Source organism: Oncorhynchus keta, chromosome 20, assembly GCF_023373465.1.
Source record: "Oncorhynchus keta strain PuntledgeMale-10-30-2019 chromosome 20, Oket_V2, whole genome shotgun sequence".
NCBI lineage: Eukaryota > Metazoa > Chordata > Actinopteri > Salmoniformes > Salmonidae > Oncorhynchus > Oncorhynchus keta.
Window position 1 is genome coordinate 9,736,522 of NC_068440.1, and position 26,082 is coordinate 9,762,603.

The 26,082-nt window shown below is 41.7% G+C and overlaps 1 protein-coding gene across 2 annotated transcripts; it reads right to left on the reverse strand.

The window, feature by feature from the left end:
* Positions 1–680: 680 nt before the first annotated feature.
* LOC118399346 (zinc fingers and homeoboxes protein 2) lies at positions 681–25,502 on the reverse strand. 2 transcript variants are annotated; one of them, XM_035795353.2, is made up of 4 exons: positions 25,356–25,502; positions 18,391–18,520; positions 6,050–9,039; positions 681–5,639 (listed from the first exon to the last, which is right to left on the reverse strand). In XM_035795353.2, exon 3 carries the CDS (start codon positions 9,011–9,013, stop codon positions 6,053–6,055), a length of 2,961 nt encoding a protein of 986 aa, XP_035651246.1. In that variant the 5' UTR covers positions 9,014–9,039; positions 18,391–18,520; positions 25,356–25,502; the 3' UTR covers positions 681–5,639; positions 6,050–6,052. The 2 variants fall into 2 exon arrangements, with proteins under 2 accessions (XP_035651246.1, XP_035651247.1); XM_035795354.2 differs by lacking the exon at positions 18,391–18,520.
* Between the last annotated feature and the right edge of the window lie 580 nt (positions 25,503–26,082).

Below are 26,082 nucleotides of genomic sequence, written 5' to 3' on the forward strand. Positions count from 1 at the left end.
AGTGGTCCATTTAGAGAAGCAATCTGTGTTTCGTAAGTCAAATAAGTAGGCTGCAGATTAGTGCATTAGCACTGAAATAGTGCAAGTTTCCTGCAATAACAGAAAAGTCCCATATGGTCTGAATGAAGTGGTAAAATATGAGTTATGAGTAAAGGCCAAAAAAAAAAAACCTAATTGATATACCATATACAAGCTTGTTCTATCCAAAAAAGAGAGTGCACACTTCCAATACGCATGAATTACTTAATCCACACAGTATGTTAAGGTAACGTTACATGGTGGAGCTTGAAACATTACACAGTTCAATGATTGTTTGGAAATGACCACATTAAATCTGAATGAAAAATCAAAACAAATGCAATAAAACAATTACACATAATTGCATACAAATTAGACTGTTGGCTCTCACACAAACTGTTGTATGCTATATTGAAAGATGGCCACATTCAAATGGTTCTCCCAATTATAACCACACAAATAAGATGGTTACATAATGGTTTTCAGACAGGACTAATACTGAAAGGCTAGGGTAATTTGATTGGTAGTCCATCCAGCAGAAAGTATTCACAGGATTTGGCTCAAGATCTGAGTTTACCTGAGCTCAGAAAGGTTTCCTCACAATACGTTGCATTCAAGTTACCTCATGACACGCTGCATACATGGGACAAAGAGTAAACACAGCGAGTTACCTTTAAAAAGGCTCTGTTTTATTGGATTACAGCAGACAACTGGTTTTTGAAAAGAGTAACTGGTTTTTGAAAAGAGTAAGCAGGATCTTGGTATAAGTGGAGTATTTCTTGTTATACAGTGCCTTCGGAAAGTATTCAGACCCCTTGACTTTACACATTTTGTAAAGTTACAGCCTTAATCTAAATTGGATTAGTCCAATATACCCCCAATCTACACACAATACCCCAGAATGAGAATGTAAAAACAGGTACATTTTTGCTAATTAAAAAACCTGAAATATCATATTTACAGAAGTATTCAGACCCTTTACTCAGTACTTTGTTGAAAACCTTTGGCAGGGATTACAGCCTTGAGTCTTCTTGGGTATGACACTACAGGCTAGGCACACCTGTATTTGGGGAGTTTCTCTCATTCTTCTCTGCAGATCCTCTCAAGCTCTGCCAGGTTGAATGGGGAGTGTTGCTGCGCAGCTATTTTCAGGTCTCTGCAGAGATGTTCGATCAGGTTCAAGTCCGGGCTCTGGCGGGACCACTCAAGGACATTCAGTGACTTGTCCCGAAGACACTCTTGCATTGTCTTGGCTGTGTGCTTAGGGGCGTTGTCATGTTGGAAGTTGAACCTACACCCTAGTCGGAGGTCCTGAGCATGTTTTCATCAAGGATCTCTCGAATCTTTGCTCTTTTTATCTTTGCCTTGATCCTGACTAGTCTCCCAGTCTATGCTACTGAAAAACATCCAAAGCATTATGCTGCCAACACCATGCATCACCGTAGGGATGGTGCCAAGTTTCCGACAAGACGTGAAACTTGGCATTCAGGCCAAAGTGTTGAAACTTGGTTTCATCAGTCCAGAGAATCTTGATTCTCATGGTATGAGTCTTTAGGTGCCATTTGGCAAACTCCAAGCAGGCTGTCATGTGCCTTTTACTGAGGAGTGGCTTCCGTCTGGCCCCTCTACCATATAGGCCTGATTGGTGGAGTGCTGCAGAGATGAGAGAACCTTCCAGAAGGACAACCATCTCCACAGAGGAACTCTGGAGCTCTTTCAGAGTGACCATCGGGTTCTTGGTCACCTCCCTGACCAAGGCACTTCTCCCGATTGATCAGTTTGGCCAGGCAGCCAGCTCTAGAAAGAGTCTTGGTGATTCAAAACGTCTTCCATTTAAGAATGGAGGCCACTGTGTTCTTGGAGATATTCAATGCTGAAGAAATGTTTAATACATTTGCAAACATTTCTAAAAACCTGTTTTCACTTTGCCATTATGGCGTACTGTGTGCAGATTATAGGTCGACCAATTAATTGGAATGGCCGATTAATTAGGGCCGATTTCAAGTTTTCATAATCGGAAAGCGGTATTTATTTATTTTTCAAACCTTTGAATTATTTTAACTAGGTAAATTGTGTCACTTCTCTTGCAACAGAGTCAGGGTATATGCAGCAGTTTGGGCCGCCTGGCTCGTTTGAGAATTGTGTGAAGACTATTTCTTCCTAACAAAGACAGCCAACTTCGCCAAACGGGGGATGATTTAACAAAAGCACATTTGCCGAAAAAAGCACAATTGTTGCACGACTGTACCTAACCATAAACACCAATGCCTTTCTTAAAATCAATACACAGAAGCATATATTTTTAAACCTGCATATTTAGCTAAAAGAAATCCAGGTTAGCAGGCGATATTAACTAGGTGAAATTGTGTCACTTCTCTTGCGTTCATTGCACGCAGAGTCAGGGTATATGCAACAATTTGGACCGCCTGGCATGTTGCGAACTAATATGCCAGAATTTTACGTAATCAGGACATAACATTGAAGGTTGTACAATGTAACAGCAATATTTAGACTTAGGGATGCCACCCGTTTGATAAAATATGGAACGGTTCCGTATTTCAATTAAATAAACGTTTTGTTTTTGAAATGATAGTTTCCTGATTCGACCATATTAAAATGGCCAAAGGTTTGTCTTTGTGTGTTATCTTATAATTAAGTCTATGATTTGATAGAGCAGTCTGACTGAGCGGTGGTTGGCAGCAGCAGGCTCGTAAGCATTCATTCAAACAGCACTTTCGTGCGTTTTGCCAGCAGCTCTTCTCTGTGCTTCAAGTATTGAGCTGTTTTTGACTTCAAGCCTATCAACTCCCGAGATTAGGCTGGTGTAACCGATGTGAAATGGCTAGCTAGTTAGCGGGGTGCGCGCTAATAGCGTTTCAAACGTCACTTGCTCTGAGACTTGGAGTAGTTGTTCCCTTTGCTCTGCAAGGGCCGTGGATTTTGTGGAGCGATGGGTAACGATGCTTCGAGGGTGACTGTTGTCAATGTTTTCCTGGTCCGTGCCCAGGCAGGGGCGAGGAGAAGGGACGGAAGCTATACTGTTACACTGGCAATACTAAAGTGCCTATAAGAACATGCAATAGTTAAAGGTATATGAAATACAAATTGGTATAGAGAGAAGTAGTCCTATAGTCCTATAAATACTATATTAACTACAACATAAAACCTCTTACCTTGGAATATTTAAGTCTCATTTAAAAAAAGGAACCACCAGCATTCATATTTTCTCATGTTCTGAGCAAAGAACTTAAACGTTAGTTTTTTTTACATGGCACATATTGCACTTTTACTTTCTTCCCCAACACTTTGTTTTTGCATTATTTAAACCAAATTGAACATGTTTCATTATTTATTTGAGGCTAAATGGATTTTTATTGATGTATTATATTAAGTTAAAATAAGTGTTCATTCAGTATTGTTGTAATTGTCATTAATGTAATACATAAAATAAAAATAAAAAAAATAACCGGCCGATTAACCTGTTAATCCTACCCCCTACTTTTTCGAACATTCTGTTAAAAATCGCGCAACATTTCAGCGGCCTGCTACTCATGCCAGGAACATAGTATATGCATATGATTAGTATGTGTGGATAGAAAACACTCTGACGTTTCTAAAACTGGTTAAATCACGGCTGTGACTATAACAGAGCCTGCGTTTCATCGAAAAGCGGAAGAAAAACTGATCACTGAAAACTGGAAAAAGTATCAATGCGCCACTTGCATGTATTGTTGAATGGAAACCAAATTACCTGGAGCCGAGATTGCAATTCCTACAGCTTCCACACGATGTCACCAGTCTTGTCAATTGCCTAGGCTTTGTTTCTTGGTCAAACGAACAAGAGACAGCCCATTTCCTCCGGTCTCCGACAGGATGTTTTGGAGTAGACATTTCTGAACATGATTTGAAGACGTGGAGCTATTGAATATACATCGCTATTGAATATACATCGTGATCAATTTGATAGATCATTAACGTTTACTAATACCTAAAGTTGCATTACAAAAGTATTTCGAAGTGTTTTGTGAAAGTTTATCGTCAACTTTTTTAATTAAAAAAAATGATGTTGCGTTATAAAACGCTGTTTTTTTCCTTGATCACACAGTCTTCATAGATCGATATCTAGGCTATATATGGACCGATTTAATCGAAAAAAATACCCAATAGTGATGTTTATGGGACATCTAGGAGTGCCAACAAAGAAGATTGGCAAAGGTAATGAATGTTTAGTATTTTATTTCCGCGTTTTGTGTAGCGCCAACTATGCTAATTATTTTGTTTACGTCCCCTGCGGGTCTTTTGGGGTGTTGCATGCTATCAGATAATAGCTTCTCATGCTTTTGCCGAAAAGCATTTTAAAAATCTGACTTGTTGGCTGGATTCACAACGAGTGTAGCTTTAATTCAGTACCCTGCATGTGTGTTTTAATGAACGTTTGAGTTTTAACGAGTGCTATTAGCATTTAGCGTAGCGCATTTGCATTTCCAGATGTCTAGATGGGACGTATGCGTCCCGGGTCGACCCAAGAGGGTCGGTATCGGCTTTTTTGGTCCTCCAATAAATCGGTATCGGCGTTGAAAAATCATAATCGGCCGACCTCTAGTGCAGATTACTGAAATGTTTTATTTTTATCAAATTTAGAATAAGGCTGTAACGTAACAAAATGTGGAAAAAGTCAAGGGGTCTGAATACTTTCTCGAAGGCACTATGTCCTGACCATGACACTAAAGCGGTACATAAAGAGCTTGTATTGGTTTGTTTCTAATGTCGGAATGGAACTAGCACTACTTATATTAAGTCAACATGTACGTAGGTATAAAGGCTATTACAGATGTGTATGTTCATTTGCAGGACAACAAATAAATCAAAAGAGAAAGATTAGAGTATGATACAGGCAGGCAGCATGATTCTGGATTTGTTTCAATGTGATTATTTCTTTCTGGTTTTGCCACTGACCGTTTCTTTTCTCTAACAATGATCCACAACATCACTTGGTCAAACAAGCATGTTCCTTACCAAAGTGCAGGTTGGCTTAGAGTCCAGGGAGTACAATAGCACTTCAGAACCGTAAATAGTTTGATTTGATATAAGTCCACCTGACAGGAGGGAACTGCAACGGAAGTTCAGCATTGCAAAATGGACTAAGTATTGCCAACGGTTGTAGTGGTTCATGGTGTTTCATTACAAAATGTAGGACAGACCACTAAGATCCGCTGGAGCGAAAAAAAGGGGCAAGTTGCTCCCATTATAAAATGTAACAAAATTCCCCCAAAATTGTACAAATCTGTAGCAACACAGAAAAAATATATTTACAAGAACCCTTTTTTTAAAAGTGTAATAACACAGCAAATCCAGCTTTGGCACTCAACGATCACCACCTGGTCAGTGCTTCAGGCACACATTCAGTGCACTGTGCCTTCTACCTCATCCTAAATCACACACAACATTACCACCATGTTTTTGAAAACATTCTACAAAGTTAACTCAACCTTGAGGAAATGTTGGGCACAAACTGGGATGGAACAAGCAAGAAATAATTTGTTCAGAAAATACAATATTCAATAATTAAACTCTTTCCTTTTCAGCTCCTGTGTGCAACTGACAGTGGCAATGGTTCTCACCTGCAAGGAAGAAAATTTTTCCCGTTATTACATTTTATACAATTGGCATAACACTTTCACAAGAGCCCTGATAATTCCCAAAAGGGATTAAAATGCTATTCTACTGCCAACAGTCAGGGCTCTCAGTGCCTTGGTCCCATTAGTAACTAGGACACGTTGTGAAATGCAGCTACTACAGTAAGAAAAACATGCCCTATTCTAGTGGCAGCAGGTAGCCTAGCGGTTAAGAGGTTGGGCCAGTAACCAAAAGGTTGCTGGTTCAAATCCCCAAGATGACTAGGCGATAAGTCTGTCAATGTGCCCTTGAGCAAGGCACTTAGCCTTAATTGCTCCTGTAAGTTGCTCTGGATAAATGACTAAAATGTAAATGTCTACAAAACTAACAAATTACGTTTGATACACTTTCTTACCCTTTATCCAGTCACCCTTCCAGAAGCATCCTCCATCATCCTGTCTTTGTCCGAGACCAGCTCCTTAGCACCCATGCGTGCATCCATCCCCTTGGTTTCCTCCATCCAGCTCCCGAACCCCTCTCGAGAGCCTCCATTTTGGCCACAATTCTGGCTGATATCAGATGTGTTTTGTCTCAATTTGCTGGCAAACCATTCCTTGATCTCCTGGCTGCTAAGACTGGCATGCTCCGTTAGCCTCCCAATATCCTCCACCTTGGGTGACTTTACTTCCTGGTAGCGCTGGATTATGTTGAAAGCATTCTCTGTGCTCAGTAGCGCCCCCTCGCCATTTTGCCCACTGCTGTTCAGTTTATGGAAAAACTCCATCCACTCCAAGGTCCCACTCTTCAGTGCTGACCTACTGTCCTTGAACCAGCGGACGATTTCTGTGCGAGCCAGGCTTGTCTGGGCCTCAAGCTGATTGTATTCTTCAGGGGAAGGCCACCGAGTTTGTGCAAAAACATCCTTCAGAAGAGCCAAGGATTTGCTGTCTAGAGGCACTGAGCAAGTAGTGGTGGGGGCAATGATGGCAAAGGGAGAGCTTCTTGGATGGCCACCTTGCTTGTGCACACCATTCAGCGGTCCGTGTTGTTGCTGACGCTTATCAACGTCGAGTCTCTTTGAGCCCATGGAGTTTAGAAGAGCTTGTTCAAGGTTGTCACGCAGCGCCCGGCGCTCTAAAAACCAGCTGTCAATTTCCTCCCGCGACAGTTGGGTTGCAGTCACTAGATTGTCAACGTCATTGTATGTTGGAGAGCTGTTTCTCTGGAAGTTCTCTTCTAGAATCTTCAACTGCTCAGAAGTCTTCCCTTTCATTCTCTCCAAGAGTGGAAATTGAGTCTGAACTGATTGTTGCTGTTCTGGTTTTGATGCTAGCTCGTTGTACAACTGTAGAATGCCGTTCTGTGCATGAGGCCCTTGGTCATGAACCCACTTTGCATCCCCACGAGAGACACCATTGGCTTCCCCAAGAGGGGTGAGCACTTTGTCCTCTGAGAGACGTCCTCTGACATATCTGGTCTTCATCTCTGTTATTTGCGTTTTTGTTTTCTTGCTGTCTTGGTAAAGGCTAGGGAGTTGGAACGGGCCCTTGAGGGGAGTCCACACGGACTGGATTATTGTTGGCCTCCTCACTTGAGGGGCAATGAGAGGGGGTGAGATTGGTAACTTTAAGTCTGAAGCCAATAGAGAGTGGGTGATTGGAAGTTTGTCTTTGGAAACTAATGGAGGCGGCAGCATGTAACTCTTGAATTGAGGGGTGACAATAGGTCTCTTCATCTTAGGGAAGACTGGAGAAGGTGCCATTGGCAGCTTGTTTTTGTGGTTCACAAGTGGAGTGGCCAAGGGCAGTTTTCCTTTAGAAACCATGAGAGGTGCTGCCAAGGACCTTTTCATCTCCGAGGCGATAATAGGAAATGCTACAGATCTCTTTAATTCTGGGGGCACTGGGGGTGGGGCCATGGGAAGTCTCTCTTTTTGTGGAACTGGAGGGGGGGCCATTAGTATCTTCTCCTTTGGGTCTTCTGCAGGGGCCGCCATGGGGCGCTTTAATTCTGGGGCGAATGAAGGAGTTGTCAGGGGTCGCTTGAGAGGTTGCACAAAACTGGCAACAGTCACTGCAACAGGAGCACAGGTCATGGTTGATCCATTAGCAATACTTGTCAGTACTAGATTAGACTGCCCAAAGCTAGTCTGAATAAGGGGCTGGGTGGCTTTGGCAGGCTGAGAAATTGGGGTAGGCAGAACGGTGAAGGTCTGATGTATGGGTGGGATGGAGCCATTAAACATTTTCTTCCTGGCTTCCTCGACTTCCTCTGGTGACCAGGTGATGCCTTGCTTTAGCCTTTGGGTAGTGAACCACACCTTTATTTGCTCCTCTGGGTGCTTGGACGCAGCAGTTAGCCAGGACAGCTCAGCATGAGTTGGGTAAGGGAATTTGTTAAAAGATGTCATTAGGGTTGTGTTATTATCCAGTGAAGGATTATATTTGGTAGAGTTCAGAGGAACAGCAATTGTTGGTACAGAACAGAAGTTGGGTGGTCTTTGAAGCAATGGCATTACATACGAAAGCCCTTGAATGATTGTTGGTTCAGGGATGATCATTGTGCCGTTTATGTTCACAGCTGTGATTTGATCTTTTGGAATAAAGTTTTGCAACCTCTTTTCCAAATCATTCCCTTGGTAGAGGGACTGTATGTTGTCCATGTTTGGCTTTCCGATATTCCCCGTAATTGGTTTGCTCGGTGGAAAAGTGACAACGCCGTTTCCGTCTACAGTATTGCAGAGAACTGAATTGGTCTTGCCTTCGATTGTCTGCTCCAAGACAGTCTGGTTATTTATTTTTACCCTCTTGAACTTGAAGTTGGTCTCTCCAGGGTGTTGGGTCTCATTGTGGTCTGTAAGAGAGTCAAACTTTTTGGTGCTGAAGTTGCACACAGCACACAGATAGAGGGGGTTGAGTATGACATTGGGGTGACTGGAGTCTACGTGCTCTTTGAAGTCGTTGAGTTTCTGGGTGGAGAAAGGACAGTATTTGCACTCATAACTTCCATGCTGCCTCAGTTGGGGCATAGGATCAGCTTCCGCCACAACTTTTGTTTCAATCTCACTTCCTAGATCTTCTATAGTGTCTTGTACTGTATGGTCTTGATTTTCCACAGACTCTGAAGACCCATTGTTGGTCACATTGGCAGTGGACACTTCCATTTCTTCAGAGTCATCCTGCTCTATTATGTCACTAACCCGGATCATGCAGGGGGTGGAGGATTTCCTGCGACTGGACATTGCTGGTGACTGATGTGGGATGTTATTTGGGTCAGGGGGAGGGTAAGTCTCCAGTGTTTGAAGAAGACCCTGCTCCTCTACTGTCCTGGGTCTGCAGTGGTGTCTCCTGCGGACGTCAGCTCCCGTGTGCGGCTTCATGAGAGTTCATCACAGATGGCATTCACCTGGAATAAAAAGGGGAAAATAGGAAATGTTAAAAGGGGCAGTTGAAAAAAAGCTGAGGGATGGGGCTGGAGAAATGTAACCACTCAAACTCAGACAGAGCTATGGATGCAAGGTTTGACCATCCATTTAAACATGTTGTTGTTTCGAGGCTATAGTGTTTGTTTACAAACAATGGAGTAAAACAAGCTTATATTTTGGGTTCTCATGGAGTGTGACAGTTAAACTAAGTTCAAGAGGCATTTCTAAAAATTATGTACCCATTGATTCTTGAAGAATATATCATTAAAGTCCAAAAATGTATGGAGCAACTACAGATTGGCCCTTTAACTGACATCACCTTTTATTTTCACTCTTGTAAAACTATAGCTGTACCACCTAATCTGGAAAAACAGTAGGTCTATAAATTCAACATATAATTCAATATCTACACAGAGTGGGCCTAAAATGCAGTACTGAGGTGTGACTTTCAGTACAAAGTTTAACTTCAAAGAAGCCAGACTGACATTCACACAAACTCAAAAGTGGAGAAGTTTGAGTGCCAAAAGAGTCTCACATTCAGGCATTCTGAAGTGTAACATGTACGCCAATGTGAGCACAAAGCAGAAGATAAACTAGGCCATGGCCTGAGTGAGACCGTTGTGATGGGGGGAGGAAGGGAGAGAAAATCTAAGACACATGATAACCTATTTATCTAATAATGACAGTATAACAAATCTTAGTGTATTAGCCATTTTAAGTCTTTAAACAAAACGATCACTTAGCTTTGTTGTTTTAATAATTAAACTTCTAGGCTACATGCAATGGTCCTACCCAAGCTAGCCTACACTTACTACATTACAATAATTAGGTCTACAGTACAATTACATTTTATTAGCAACAAGCTGAACTAATTGCCTCTAGTTTTTTTTGTTCAGGTTAATAGACAAAAGGTTAATTATGATGCCGTGTCACTTTGCTTTTATCAATTGCACACCTAAGGTCAGTCTGACTAACTTTAAATCTAGAACGAAATACTCTGAACTTACACTCAAGATCCCTAGAACTTTCAACACCAGTCTGAAAGTAGCATGACTATTGTCTGTAGGAAAACTACCATATAAACTCCGCAAAAGAAACATCCCTTTCCTGCACCATGTCTTTCAAAGATAATTTGAAATCTTCATTGAAAAGGGTTTAAACACTGTTTCCCATGCTTGTTCAATGAACCACAAACAATTAATGAACATGCACCTGTGGAATGATCGTTAAGACACTAACAGCTTACAAGATGGTAGGCAATTAAGGTCACAGTTATGAAAACTTAGGACACTAAAGAGGACTTTCTACTGACTCTGAAAAACACCAAAAGAAAGATGCCCAGGGTCCCTGCTCATCAGCGTGAACGTGCCTTAGGCATGCTGCAAAGAGGCATGAGGACTGTAGATGTGGTTAGGGCAATAAATTGCAATGTCCATACTGTGAGACACCTAAGACCGCGCTACAGGGAGACAGGACGGACAGCTGATCGTCCTTGCAATGGCAGACCATGTGTAGCATCACCTGCACAGGATCGGTACAACCGAACATCACACCTGCGGGACAGTTATAGGATGGCAACAACAACTGCCCAAGTTACACCAGGAACGCACAATCCCTCCATCAGTGCTCAGACTGTCCACAATAGGCTGAGAGAGGCTGGACTGAGGGCTTGTAGGCCTGTTGTAAGGAAGGTCCTCACCAGACATCACCGGCAACAACGTAGTCTATGGGCACAAACCAATCGTCGCTGGACCAGACAGGACTGGCAAAAAGTGCTCTTCACTGGCGTGATGGTCGCATTCGTGTTTATCGTTGAAGGAATGAGCATTACACTGAGGCCTGTACTCTGGAGCGGGATCGACTTGGAGGTGGAGGGTCCGTCATGGACTGGGGCGTTGTGTCACAGCATCATCAGACTGCCTGCAATGACAACAAGCTCAATCTCAACGCTGTGCGTTACATGGAAGACATCCTCCTCCCTCATGTGGTACCCTTCCTGCAGGCTCATCTTGACATGACCCTCCAGCATGACAATGCCACCAGCCATACTGCTCGTTCTGTGCGGTATTTACTGCAAGACAGGAATGTCAGTGTTCTGACATGGCCAGCGAAGAGCCTGGATCTCAATCGAATTGAGCACGTTTGGGATCTGTTGGAACAGAGGGTGAGGGCTCGGGCCATTCCCCCAAGAAATGTTCGGGAACTTTCAGGTGCCTTGGTGGAAGACTGGGGTAACATCTCACAGCAAGAAGTGGCAAATCTGGTGCAGTCCATGAAGAGGAGATGCACTGCAGTACTTAATGCAGCCAGATACTGTTACTTTTGATTTTGACCCCCCCTTTGTTCAGGGACACATTATTCAATTTCTGTTAGTCACAAGTCTGTGAAACTTGTTCAGTTTATATATCCCAGTTGTTGATTCTTATGTTCATATTAACATGTGTAAATATTTGTAAGTTGCTTAGTTTGTATTCAGTAGCACCATGAGACGCATAACAAAAAGCATTGATCAATCATTCATTATCCACACAGGGCCTGAAACAGTAATTAGGCTACATAGTGTTAATGTGCCTCAAGGTGCACGGCACACCAAGACAAGACCATATGACTGCCTTCCTCAAGTTTGCATACAGTATTTACAATTGATGTGACGCAGAAAAAAAACACACCATGTTTTTCAAACGGAACTGACAGATCTAGGCCGATATTCAGTAATCAAAAGGAATATTGTTAATTGTAAAAAGCACAGCAACAGTGTCCTCAGCTCTAGGTCTGTCAATATGCTGGGCAGCAGGGATTATGTTGTCTTGCACCTTAAGAATGCAACATGCCAGGCATCTCGTCACCTCTACCTAAACAACAATCTAGTCAGTCAGCCACAAATGATTTTTTATATTTTTTTATAAATATGGAAGATTGTTCGATCACACACTTGCATCACAAATATTATCCAGCCTCATCAAGGGTACACTCTATTCTACCCAAACTTGAATTGTCATGCCCATATTGCCCAGAACTGAATGATGAACTAAAACATGAATAAATAATTATATCAATCCTCCCTCATACATGAAATATATTCAGTGGCTCCTTATTAAAAATGAAAAAAAAAAAATCTAAAATAATTAGACTGCCTTCATTGCCATGGTGTCACTATGGCAACAGCCAAGGCAGCGAGGTGCCTTTCTGCTACCTCACCACTGCATATTAACGATTTCTTCTCCCAGGTGCTAATTAGGCGAAGAGGGCTGTGGTCGAGCAGAGTTGGGGCCAGCCACAGTGAACAGCGTGTGGCAAGGGTCCTCCGCGAACCCCGTCGGGACGATCTATTCTGGCTGATCCGTGACGCTCGCCTGGGTAGGCCTTCTCCATGGAGGCGGCAGGGCTGGGCTGATCAAACATGCATGAGCCATTCTGTCTCGTGTCCTTTGGCAACTCTCAAAGCGCCAGTCAGCCACGGGGGACATAAGCCGGCCTCCAGACTGCCTGGGATATGACTTAAACCTCATCTGTGCATACTGGCCGATTAACACACTTCATAAATGGTGGCAACACTGACTGCCTAAAATCAGGGCAAGAAAATTCCCCCTAAAATCTGGGCAAGACAATTCCCTCTAAAGACGGCTGACAGTGACATATGCCAGGGATGTTCAGGGATCTATACCGTGGAAAAGACTAGCGCTGAAGATTTCTAAAATGGTGCGTTGAACTCTTCCGGTACCAGTTCAGAGAACAAACGCAATGCATCATCGTGGATGATCAATGTCCTGTACAGCCAGAGCAGACTGTAAAACCCCAGAGGCAGCCTCTACTAAGTCACATACACGCAGCCCTGCCTCGTGGTCAGCTCTCTCAATCACAAGAGAAAACGACAGACAGCGAGAAAGTAAGAGGGGAGAGAGAAAAACAAGAAAAAACACAGACCGAGTCAATCTGAGCATGTCATGTAGGGCTCAAACAAATTTGACAAGTGGATAATGGCATTTGTGATCTACTGTAGGCTAACACAAAAGGAACTTCCTAGTTACTATAAAAAACTATGATTATCAACACCAGCAAGGATAAAGATTCATAAACGATTTAGGCTGCACTTCCTAAAAGACAAGGCATAATTTGTCCTCAAATGAACGCAGGTTCATTTAGAGACATCGATCTTAGTTGTCCTCAAAGCTCAGAGAGCATGCAATCCAAACAAGCAGTTCTAGAAAGGATCGTGTTTTATTTTCCTGTGTAGTCATTTCCATATCAAAAGGTGGTGACTGACTGACAAAGTCCTCAAATAGTGCACTGCACTGAGGAAACGTTGCATGTGTCTGATTTCAAAAGCATGTTAAGTACAAGCTCATCGGCTAAATCTTGCTCTATTTGGTTAAACATTTTAAGAACTGCTTCGCCAGTGAGAGGAGACTAAACCCAAATAACAGAGCAGTTCATTCTCAATGAGACAGAAGAATTTGAATGAGCACAGAATTAATTTAAATCTCATCAGGCCACCCTTTAATACCTTATCAGTTCTGCATGGAGACAGAGGTAATTGCATTAGTCCCCCTTTGGTGTTTCGTAAGTCAGTGTAGCCTATTTGAAGTGGTTAGACAGTTACCTTCTAGGGGAAGAGCTCATGGAGAAGTTATGCACTGTGCTGTTGTCTCTGGCAACATAGGTCGGGTTTAATATCTTCACACAGTGTAGAACTGTACATTATATACAGACTCCCACAAATCCAAAGCACGACGAGTCAAAAACAACAAAAAATGAATTATACAAACCAAATGCAGTCACACAATGTAGACCACACAAATAGTATAGGCTATTCCATACTATTATGTAAGGATGTAATACAAATAAAAAACTGTATTTCCCCATAGCTATATAAATGTTAGGGGAAAGTCTGTGGCAGCATCAGTGTGTAAGGGCTATTCCAAACAACTCTTACAACGTTCAATCATTAGGCTCAGATTGATGCCCCTGAAACTTTGATGGCAGATTTGGGTCCAGGCTACTGGGGTTTAATTCTCCTCAGACGGCCATGGGACTGGCAGGTTGCTATGGAAACTGCCAAACCGGAGATAAGAGTGATTCAATCTCCTCCAAGACCTTTTGATGGCAATTGTTTCGCTCTGTTTGAATTTAGAGATGTGAGGGTCTTGTTCATACTTTTGAAGGACATTCATATAGAAATTGGTTCGGAGTATAATGGTCAAATGTTTGGCCAACGATAATTTGGTGACTAATATTCATATTCCTTGTCCTTCGTCTTGATTATTCACGTTTATTCTCCTGCGAACATGTCTCAAACTAATGTCTGACTGTCTCTTAGTTCAAGAAAACATCTCTAAACTTGGTCTTTGAAATAAACTACAAACTAAATCACAGAGACAAACACAAGATCAGACAAAGGATTAGAAGTATGTTTAGGCAGGATCCCGTCCCGCCCACCTGTGAATAAAAGGGACGAAACCACATGACATCCACAGGGACTGCTGTTCTCCGAGAACAGAGGACTCCATCTTGTCTGCAAACTCCACACATTAAAGACATTTATTTCAAAAACGCCAGCCAAGCAGGGAAATAGTTTGGCTGCACATCCTGTGCTGCTTGTTTAAGCTCCGATCTGGAAAACGTTTTTTTTTTCTTCTTCTCCCCCCATGCTTTCCTCCTTACACCCCTGCAGACAAAGAAACCATTGATCCTTACATTGTGGTAAAGCAGGGTTTGTGGTCACTCTAAACAATGGCAAAAACGCAGGAAATGGTTTTCTGCTGACCACTGAACTGCGGATGAAAGGCTAAAACGTCCAGCGACTCAAAATAAAACGTTGGAGCTCGCTTATGAAAAGTTATGAAACAATACATTAGCCCATTAAAGTGTGACACTGTAAACTGTGGTGGTGAAACCATTCATTTGTATATGTGTAAACAGACTGAGAAAAGGGCTACGTAAAGGACAGGAGCACGAGTGTGTGTGAGAGAGAGCTGGAAGGGGTATGTGCCGAATAACTGTGTGGTGGCCAGCTGCTTCTCTACATGTGGGGATGTCCAGCAGGAACTGGATCCAGTAGAGCGGCAGACTCCCATGGCTTCTTTCCCAGAGAGTTTAGAGGCAAAGCAACGTTGACGAATCCGAGGGGGTGTCTGGGGGGGGGGAGAGGGGGAGCCGAGAAGGGGGTCTGATGAAGACAAGGGGGAAGGAGTGGGCTGAGTTTTCGGCTGTTGTTCGACAGCAAATACGTATCTTTTGCCAGACACATGGTCTAAGGAACAAAACGGTATCAGAACTCGTAGTTCAAATGGGGACAACAGAATCTTCAGGCAGGCCTAAATGTTTATCTTTTTAGACAAATTAAAAGAGACTAGTCTGTTTAAAATATAATGTCCACCCAACAGCATATGCATGTAGGATACATGTGAGATCAAGTCACAAACACTGTCCATGCACAAATGAAACAGCAGACGTAAGTAAATTATGAGAGCAGTTAAAAATATAGCTAAACATTGGCAAACAAAGTATGGAGAGCGGAATTAAGCCTCCCATGTACCCAGGACAAGTACACAGGTGAGACTCAAGGAGAAGCACAACATAGATCACTTGATGCCACAGAACCAATTGGGGAAAGCATTTGGTATTAACAAGGTGTGCTTGTCATCTTGTTAAAGTGATAAGGAAAAATTCTTCACTGCAGGTATGTTAATATACACTGTGTACAAAACATTAGGAACACCTGCTCTTTCCATAACAGACTGACCAGGTGAAAGCTATGATCCCTTATGGATGTCACTTCAAATAAATCAGTGTAAATGAAGGGGGGAGACATGTTGAAGAAGGATTTTTAAGTCTTGATACAACTGAGACCAACTCAGAGGGTGAATGGGCAAGAGAAAATATTTGTGCCTTTGAATGGGTTATGGTAGGTGCCAGGCGCACAGGTTTGTGTCAAGAAATACAACGCAGCAGGGTTTTTCAAGCTGAACAATTTCCTGTGTATCAAGAATGATCCACCACCCAAAGGACATCTAGACAACTTGACAACTGTGGGAAGCATTGGAGTCAACATGGATCAGCATCCCTGTGGAACGCTTGACAGAGTCCATGCCCCGACGAATTGAGTCTGTTCTGAGGGCAAAAGGGGGGAGGGTGCAACTCAATATTAAAAGTGGTACAAGTATGAAGAAATATATATTTATTTAACAGTTCCCTACGTGGCTTTTAAAGTTGGTATTCTTCATGTTTGTATGCATAGCCATCTATTATGGCACTTTGAGTGGGAAGGCATAAAAATGCCCACCCCCTTGATGAATTATTAAATGTGGCCTTGATCAAGGGTACACACAGTAACTCCAGTTGCAGTAGGCAGCAGTGGCTGCTTGTCAGTGAATCGAGAGTCAACTTACCTGGGGACTCAGGACTTGGATTGATTGAAAGGGAAAACGTGCTGGCATGTCAGCTGTTGAAAGACCGGAGATATGGTTCCCAAGTCTAACTATGCACCAAAAATCACTGTTTTCCTGCCAAATATGAATTATTCTATGAGCCCTGGCCGGGTAGGAGACATTACTTGGGTGAACCGCTTTAACGGCGGAGGTCAAGGAGAACTAATATTGCGAAGTGTGAGACGGATCAAAGACTGTCATTGCAGCATGATGACCCATGTTGACGTATCGTTGCACAAATAAACATTCCCCAGATGGGTCTCGCTCCAACATTCAAATAAATACTGTAAAGTGTCACTTGTTATGCGGCCCATTAATTACAGTGGAATTTCAAGTGAGCGCCAAACATAATATTCACTTATCTGTACCAAAAACCATTACTTCTATTAGATGGAAAAACAGACTAGATAATATATTTTGTATGCTTGTTCTTCTGAAAAAGTCTGACACATCTACAATGAATTGTGAGGTAATGACTATATACAGTATTATTATTGGTAACACTGAAGTTTCCTTTGCTGCATGTTGAACCATCTGACTAACTATCACAGGGATTTTTCTGCCATCAAAATCCTTGGGTGGGTTGCCTAGGCGTTTTTTCGGGCCACCAAACAGTGTAAAAATAATAATAATAATCATTTTCAGGATGGAAAAGCGCCTTCAGCCTAAATGACTAAAACCAGATATAAAGTATGTAAAAAAAAGATCATGGGACTACATATTTTGTAATAATATAATCTTTGAGAACCAACAAATTCACCAAAAAAATCTAGACAGCCAGGTAGAATCAAAAATTCCAAAAACAATGAATTTGGCAGTTTTGATTTGTTATTAAGTTCGAACAAAATTACACAGCATTAGCCAAGGTAAAATGCATAGAATTTAAGGAAATTAGCTTAAAAACTGCTAACATTTTTCTCAGCTCTATGGATAAACGTTTAGAATTTCAGGAAATTGCCTTAAATTCAAGAATGTCTACACCGCCAAGATGGGGGCCTCTAAAATGTACTCAAATTCAGCTGGGCCAACCACACCCACCACCTTAGCCCCTTTTGATCCAGATATCCAGTGGAATCCAGTCGAACGAGAGGGGGTTACTGGGTCTGTAGGTCGGTTAGGACACTTCTGCACCACATATCCCCCACAGTGTGTTTGTGGTGTGCAAAGAGAATGTCTCTTGAAGCAGACAAGTAAAACAGCTCATATCTAAAACAGAAATAACATACATTTGGAGACTTGTTTATCGAGCTTTTAGGCCTAGTTTTAATTGCAGTAACAGCCTGTTACTTTCTCATTGACAAAAAAAGGAAAACAGTACATAGTTAGCTAGCTAGGCAAATAGATGTTTTGAAGTGTTTAAAAAGTAAATGCAGAGAAATGTTTACCATGGGAACTACCTGTGTTAAAATGCAGATTGATAGTTTTGTATTTGAAATAATAGCCTGCCCTACTCGATGCATGACTGAGAAGATTAAAATCAGCCAACTAATGTTAACTATGCTAGCTAGGAATAGTAGCTCGTATGCAGCTTTGTGCTGTGCATTCTGTTGAATTTGCTGAATGGAAAATTGGACTTCTAATTGTTGCATATATTATGTTCAATATGTTTTAGATGAGCAGCTGTTTGCTTTGTTTGTATTTATAGCTATCTATTGTGATATTTACTGTATGCTGAGTGGGCTTAAAGCTGCATAGTGTGAACGTGGCTTTGCCCATACCACATCCAAGGATGTTCTAAGGATAATATAAATAGAAAACTTGCAAATCTGATGTCAACGAAAGGCAGCGCCGTCTAAAGGGCCTATTTCAACAAGCATAGCAATTACAACAGTAGAGTAGTACTTGTTTCCCCCCTGAGCATCCCGCCCCCACCAGAGTGTTGCCCCGTTGTGAAAGGGCACTCACTGCACTTCCGCAGTAGGGTGGGGCTTCCCTTGGGGGGGGGTTGCCTATCTTGCTCCAGTTCCGCCTCCACTCTCTCCAGCTCCTTTTTGGTCTCCGGTCCAGCGGCACTCTGGGTAGTCTCCTCTGGAATCTGAGACGAGACAAGAATGTCAGTGGCAGGGGGTAGCTCGGAGGCAGAGCCCTGCCAAGGCCCTGAAAACTGCATCGCTTTGTGTTTGCCGAAAAATTGAAGGTTGTTACCTTGGAAACGTGCCGAAAGAAAGAGCCGGACAGCTTTGGAAGGTTATTTGAATGACAAACACCACCTGGGATGTATCGTTTCATTGCGCTTGACTTATCAGAATTAATCACATTACAACTTGTCAATGAACGCCGTTAGGAATTAAGCTCATCGCCGATTACAGTTAGGCTACTTTAAAAAGTGTGTGCAAGACTGGGGTAAAACCAGGACCAGTTTATAACAATCAGCCCAAAGAGATGGAAGCTGTGTAAAATGGAGCTAGGCAGCAAGCTGCTTATTCGAAGATGTAACAAACTAACCCGAAATTACAATACACAGTGCATGTTATAGAAAATATACCGAAAATGTGTTACAGGATATCTATGGCACATAAAAACATAACGTCTTAACACGAACACGCTTAGCCTATGCCGCTCAAATTGCTCATCCATATATTTATATATTCTTATTCTATTCCTTTACTTAGATGTGTGTATTAGGTATTTGTTGTGAAATTGTTAGATATTACTTGTTAGATATTGCTGCACTGTCGGGAACTAGAAGCACAAGCATTTCACTACACTCGCAATAACATCTGCTAAACACGTGTATGTGAACAATAACATTTGATTTGACATTTACAAAATGGAGTCATCCACCTAGGGCTGGGATGATACCAATATTGCAATGTGTGTGTGTGTGTGTATATATATATATATATAAAAACACGAAACAGACCAAATTCTTTGGTCCTTTAAAAACCTGTGAATGTAAAATATTGTGCGCTATAGCTTGGAAAATAAATGTGTAACTCTGGATGACAACATAATGATGGTTTCCAACAGTTTTCCTAAAGAAGTTAAATACGCTTCTTGTTTTGTTTCCTTGCCATGATAATAACTAGTCTTGCGATACTGGGATCTTCCCAGCCTATGATCCACCCCACATACAACACTTATGACAAGAGGGGCTGTGGACCATACAGTACAACCAGAGAGCCACTGAGATGCTCCCCCTCAGGATGAGGTCATTGCTACAGACAGAGCACAACAACGCAGCTTTCAAGGGAGCTTAAGCCCAAAGAAGTGACATCATCCGTCCACCTGAAACGACTGCTTAGTCACCAACAGCATAGCATCCACATGTGAACCGCAGCAAGTGGTTGCCACATAGAACTACCTCCTACTCACCACTCAATGTATTGATAAACAAGTAGGCCTATTCAAGGTAATGTAGCTGCAATGAAATTCATTTTCTTTTGGAGAATCAAAATGTACCATTATTGAATGAAAACCACTGCGCTCTCGCCACAAGGCTAGGCCTGTGATAACTACCAATAAATATGATGGTCCTGACAGCCCCTCCTGTTTGCCAGAATCGACAACCCTGAAGTGAAGGTTCAGCCAAGGAGTACTTTACGCCTACGCCATGTGTTTACTTTTGAGGACACTGTTGGAGGCAGAGTTGAAGAGGAGAACAGTGTAAGGCTGTGTCCAAGCTTATGTCATTGCTGACCCTCAAATGAAGTCTTAAAGCAATAGAGCTGCTTTTGGAGGAAAATGTAGTTGATTATGGTTCTCTTCTCTTACACTGAATCATAATGTGAAATACAAAATGCTTTAGATAGCCAACTGCTGTTGAGAGATGTGGCCTACATTTAAGTGTTCGGAATTTCACCATTTCACTAACAATGAGTCACTGAAATAAAAAATATTTAGCATTTCTTAATTGGTGCTGGCAATTAATCGACTATGGTATTCAAAGCGAGCAGACAGATAATATTTGTGTAAACAGAGGTAACTATGCAATGAATGATGTTGGGGAAGCTGCAGTAGATGGCTCTACACTACAGCCTCCATGGCTACAGTAGTTAGGTCCCACATGCAGCTCTCTGGGAAGAAACAGACCCACTTGATTCAGTGAGACAACTGAATGCAAATGCATTTACTGGAGCACTAAATATATTAATCTAATGCAGCATGCAGAACATTCTACTAGCCTTAGTCATAAAGTATTTACAGGATAGGTCTACCACACCTTGCTTGTTAGTCTGCAGGGCTGCATATTGCAAAATGGAGTAGGCTATGCGTGTTAACATCCAATTAGGCAAGCCCGGCATAGTGGAGGAGAGCAAAAACAAAGCTGCAGAATTTGAGCACTGGGCTTGTGATTTCCAGCTTTGCACATGCTCAGTTGGGGGGGGCTCATCAGAGCACATTGTATTTGCACCACATGACTTGCACAAGTGCATGCTTGCCAAGCAGCTCTCTGGAGCTCACATTAACCAATACTTGTGCAAGCAGGAAATTCAAATAAGATGCAAATGAATGAATTCCTTGAGTTTGAACCAAAAATCGAGTAGTACCAGATTGAGCAGAAAAATGTTCGCTAAGGGCTAGTCTGAAGACAAAATGGAAATATATGTTTTTCTGATAAGAATATTAGACAATACTTAAATCATTCAAAACCAACAAGTAACTAATTGATCAACATAATATACATTTTAAAACTATTAACCCCATCTATCATTGGGCTTACATAATTAAGGATGCAAAAAATAACTACAAGAACAATAGTATAGGATTTCTACTAGCCACTAATCTCACCATATCTGGCCCAGGCTATAGGAGTTTTGAGTCTATTTTTAGTGAGTGCAAACTGAGAAGTCATACAAGGGACAGGGCTTACAGAGATACAACAGAAGTGTCCTGAGACATTGTAGTGCAGGGATCCCCAATTTGGCCCGCAGGTGGTTTTACTTAGCCTTCTGATTTCATTGTTGGACATAAAAATAAATGTAAAAACACCAGAAAATTTATTTTAATGTGTAAAATATGTTAAAGTATTTCCACTCCTATTAGACGTGATCATAAACAACTGTAAGCAAGGTTTGAAATGATTATGTTTCAGTGAAATATGATATCTGTTTGGGCTTCCTGCGGTCAATTTTCAGTCAACAAATGACTTGTAATTATGCTCCGGCCCACCGACCATCCACTCAAGGGGAGGGGGAAAAAAGAAGAAATGTGTCCCGCGGCTGAATCTATACTGAACCAAAATATAAACATGCAGCAATTAATGATTTCACTGAGTTACAGTTCACATAAAGGAAATCAGTCAACTGAAATACATTTATTAGGACCTAATCTATGGATTTCACATGACTAGGCAGGGGTGCAGCTATGGGTAGGCCTATGAGGGCATAAGCAATCCAATGGGGAGCCAGGCCCAGCCAATCAGAATGAGTTTTTCCCCACAAAAAGGGCTTTGTTACAGAAATACACAGTTTCATCAGCTGTCCGGGTGACTGGTCTCAGAGAACCCAACAGGTAAAGATGCAGGATGTGGAGGTCCTAGGCTGGCGTGGTTACATGTGGCATGCGGTTGTGAGGCCGGTTGGACGTACTGACAAATTTTCAAAAACATCATTGGTTTATGGTAGAGAAATTAATATTAAATTATCTGGCAACAGCTTTTGTGGACATTCCTGCAGTCAGCATGCCAATTGCACGCTCCCTCAACTTGAGACATCTGTGGATTTGTATAAAAAACTTCACATTTTAGAGTGGCCTTTTATTGTCCCTCAGCATAAGGTGCACCTGTTTAATGATTGTGCTGTTTATCAGCTTCTTGATATACTACCGTCAGGTGGATGGATTATCTTGGCAAAGGAGTAATGTTCACTAACAGAGATGTAAACACATTTGTGCACAAAACCTTAGAGAAATATGCTGTGTGTGCATCGAACATTTCTGGGATTTTTTATTTCAGCTCATGAAACATGGGACCAACACTTTACATGTTGTGTTTATATTTTTGTTCAGTATAGTTGATCAATGTCATAGTGCTTTGTTTACTTGCAAATAAGAAACCATGTAAACCATTTCCAGCTAAACTTTCCCATACCTAATAAGTAAAGTGCAATGAGCTGTGGGCATTGAACTCCACGGTCCAACCGGCCTCACAACCATTGTGAACAGAGTGCCCCATGGTGGTGGTGGGTTATTGTATAGGCAGGCATAAGCTACAGACAACGAACAAAACTGCATTTTATCGATGGTAATTTGAATGCACAGAGATGATGAGATCCTGTGGCCCATTCATCTGCCGCCATCACCTCATGTTTCAGCATGATAATGCACAGACCCATGTTGCAAGGATCTGTACACAATTTCTGGAAGCTGAAAATGTCCTTGTTCTTCCATGGCCTGCATACTCACCAGACAGATCACCCATTGAGCATGTTTGGGATGCTCTGGGAAGACGTGTACAACATCGTGTTCCAGTTTCCGCCACTATCCAGCAACTTTGCACAGCCATTGAAGATGAGTGGGACAACATTCCACAGGCCACAATCAACAGCCTGATCAACTCTATGCAAAGGAAACGTGTCGCGCTGCATGTGGAAAATTGTAGTCACACCAGACACTGTCGGGTTCTGAGCCACGCCCCTACTTGTTTTTTTGCATCTTTTTTTAAAGGTATGTGTGACCAACAGATACATATCTGTAGTCCCAGTCATGTAAAAGCCATAGATTAGGGCCTAATGAATGCATTTCAATTGACTGATTTCCTTATAAGAACTGTAACTCAGTCAAATCTTTGAAATTCTTCCATGATGCATTTATCATTTTTATTCAGTAAAATGTATAAAATGAACAAAATCCACTGAGCAGATAGGGCACTTTCTCATAGGAAAGCAAACAGGCAGGTGCTTGAGCACTGGTTGAGCCGTATCTGTGCACATGCCTGCTCCAGTGGTATTTTTGCATTTTGTATTTGTTTTAAACATGAGCTGGTAAAAATGTTTAGGACCATGTCTTGCCAGTCACTGGTATAGCAGCGGTTGCAAAAAGCTGTACTGTACTGCCAATGTTATGTCAGCACTACTGCCCGTGTCTAAAGGCAGATGCACACTACAAGATTTTGGCCACGATCTAGCTTCCCAGACAACTTTTTGAGATCGGAGATAAAATACCCATGCTGTTGCCTACTTGGGGCGTCTGTCACCGACGCTCGCTTAATGCGAGTGGGTCAAAGATGCAATCTGAGGGCTACCAAACTCATCTTTGAGAAGTTCCGAACATCAATATATTTTCAAACATGTTTGAATGCTCTTGTAGAGTGAGATGTGCAATGACACGTTTTGAGAATGGTGATCAGCAACAGCCAATGAGAGTTTGCCAGAGGAAGCCAGTGAGATGTTTCGCATCACCCAGAATGTGTAGACTCTCGAGCAGGAGCGATGACTACTACTAGTATGCGTTTGTACTTGCCTTTATTAACCAAAGTGTCAAATTGTTACAGCTCTGATGATCACAAGCTATGTTATTCAATTCAAAATGTTGGCTAGATATTTGAACTCTGTATGGCAAGCATGAATGTCTGACAAAGTTCAGGAGGCTGCTTTGAGCCACAGCTCGTAGCTACATTAAATCTTATCACATTGTTTTCCCGAGAAAGCATGGTTTCGAGAATCCTCATGACCAAGTGAAGAATCTTGTAGTGTGTGACCATCCATCTCTGTGCCACATCGTTTAGTGTGTGCACCACTACATTGGCAACACACACACAACTACTGGAAAGACAGTCATTCAGTGTGTGAGGCTGAGCAATAGGAGGATTTAGAAAGTTGTGTAGTGTTCCCCCGGTTGAAGCTGGACGCAGTGATATAGGCTGGTGTGGATAAAATGCCAGGGCCGAATTCTTGTCCCAGTCCGCCACTGCTGGTGCAATTTACCACACTGCTGTCACCGGGCAGCACAGCCCGCGCTGCCAGTGTGCCACCACCAATCCATACCGCGGAAGGCGTCACCACATTTAACCCATCTGCCTGCCTGGCTGGCTAACTGCTGTAGCCAGGCTGCTAGCAAGCTAGTTTCAACCAGCTACGAGACAAATAAAACCAGAGCTATATAACAGCAGCAAGTAAAATGTACAATAACTAATTAGCGATAAGTAACGTTAGCTAGTTACCTAATCCAAATTGTGCCTCTTGTTACACAATACATATAACTAACGAATGCACGGTGACAATTAAGGAATAAAAAAATATTCACATAGTTAGGTACTGTACGTTTCGCTGGTGACAATAGGAAGGCTGTCTAATATGTAGGATGATTCACATTACTGTCCTATAGCTAGCTACTATAGTACAAACCCAGAACTTGTCCACAAGCTTGACAAACAGAGGTCGAATCTTAAAATAATGATGGCACTATTTAACGAGTTAGCTAACTATGTAAACATAGACATTATAAAGCTAACCAGTTCAGAAGTAGTGTTGAAGCACGAATCTTTGTTTACCACGTTTTCAAACTTCAGAAGTGAGCTGCTGGGTCGCTAGCTAGCTAGGTGACAAGGCAAGCTAAATGTCTAGCGCCAATACATTAAAAGGTGCCCACTTCAAATGGGCACAAAAAAGTTAAAAACGTCAAAGTAAAAACATTTACTTAATTCTAAATGGTTACATATTTACCTAAACGAAAAGTAAATGTATGTATTTAAAGGGTAAACTATACTTTTAAGGTTTTATTGGCATGATTTGATGGCAAGGTGATTCTAATTCAAGTGTGACAGCGCGCGAGTAGTGATGAAAGGGATGTCGCTAGCATAACCACACGAGCCGGGCAAACCAGGCGGCTAGTCTCGCTTGCTACCAAACCGTTTATAACTTCATTTGAGGAATTTATTTGGCCAATATTCTTCACCGTTGTTGAAAAACAGTTTAATATAGTATTCTTACCTGCCTAGAGCCTTTTGTTGCTGGGACGATAAACTAGCAGTAAAATTCCCAATTGTAAGTAGTCGGTGGTAACGCGCATATTCCGCTGGTAATTCTAAAGATTCTGGCATATCCTAAAGACAACAGTAAAAAAAAAAGTAGTCGTTCATGATCTACGACAAAAACCACATGATGTTTTACGTCAGCATATATTTGCATACGACGCCAAAAATATGTTTCAGTCAAGTGCCATGAAAATGTATTTAAAAGTTAGATATGGCAATATACATTTGGAAATTGAAGACAATTGAACAAAATGTCTGAATTCCTCTGGTGAGTGGATTATATTCGAACGCATGTTCAAACATTGACCATACTACATATCAAATAACTTCGTGTGTATACCATAACCTACATAAGAAATAAAGTGTCACATCTACGCTGAAATACACAATATAAATTCAAGTCATTTTCACATTTTCTCCATTGATTGGTTATATCCAATAAATCTTCATGAATCATGTTTTACTCAGTGGATTCTATGGGCATATACTGCCAAAACTGTTAATTCATAATGTAGACTACCATGCATTGAAATAAGATATAGCTAAATAAATATAAGGCAGACGAGACTATTTAGGCATAATATGAATACTATAAACCTAGCATTAACAATATTATGGGACATGAATCACATTAGAGATATGCTATATTAAATATATAGACCTAATATGGAAAATTGATTGTC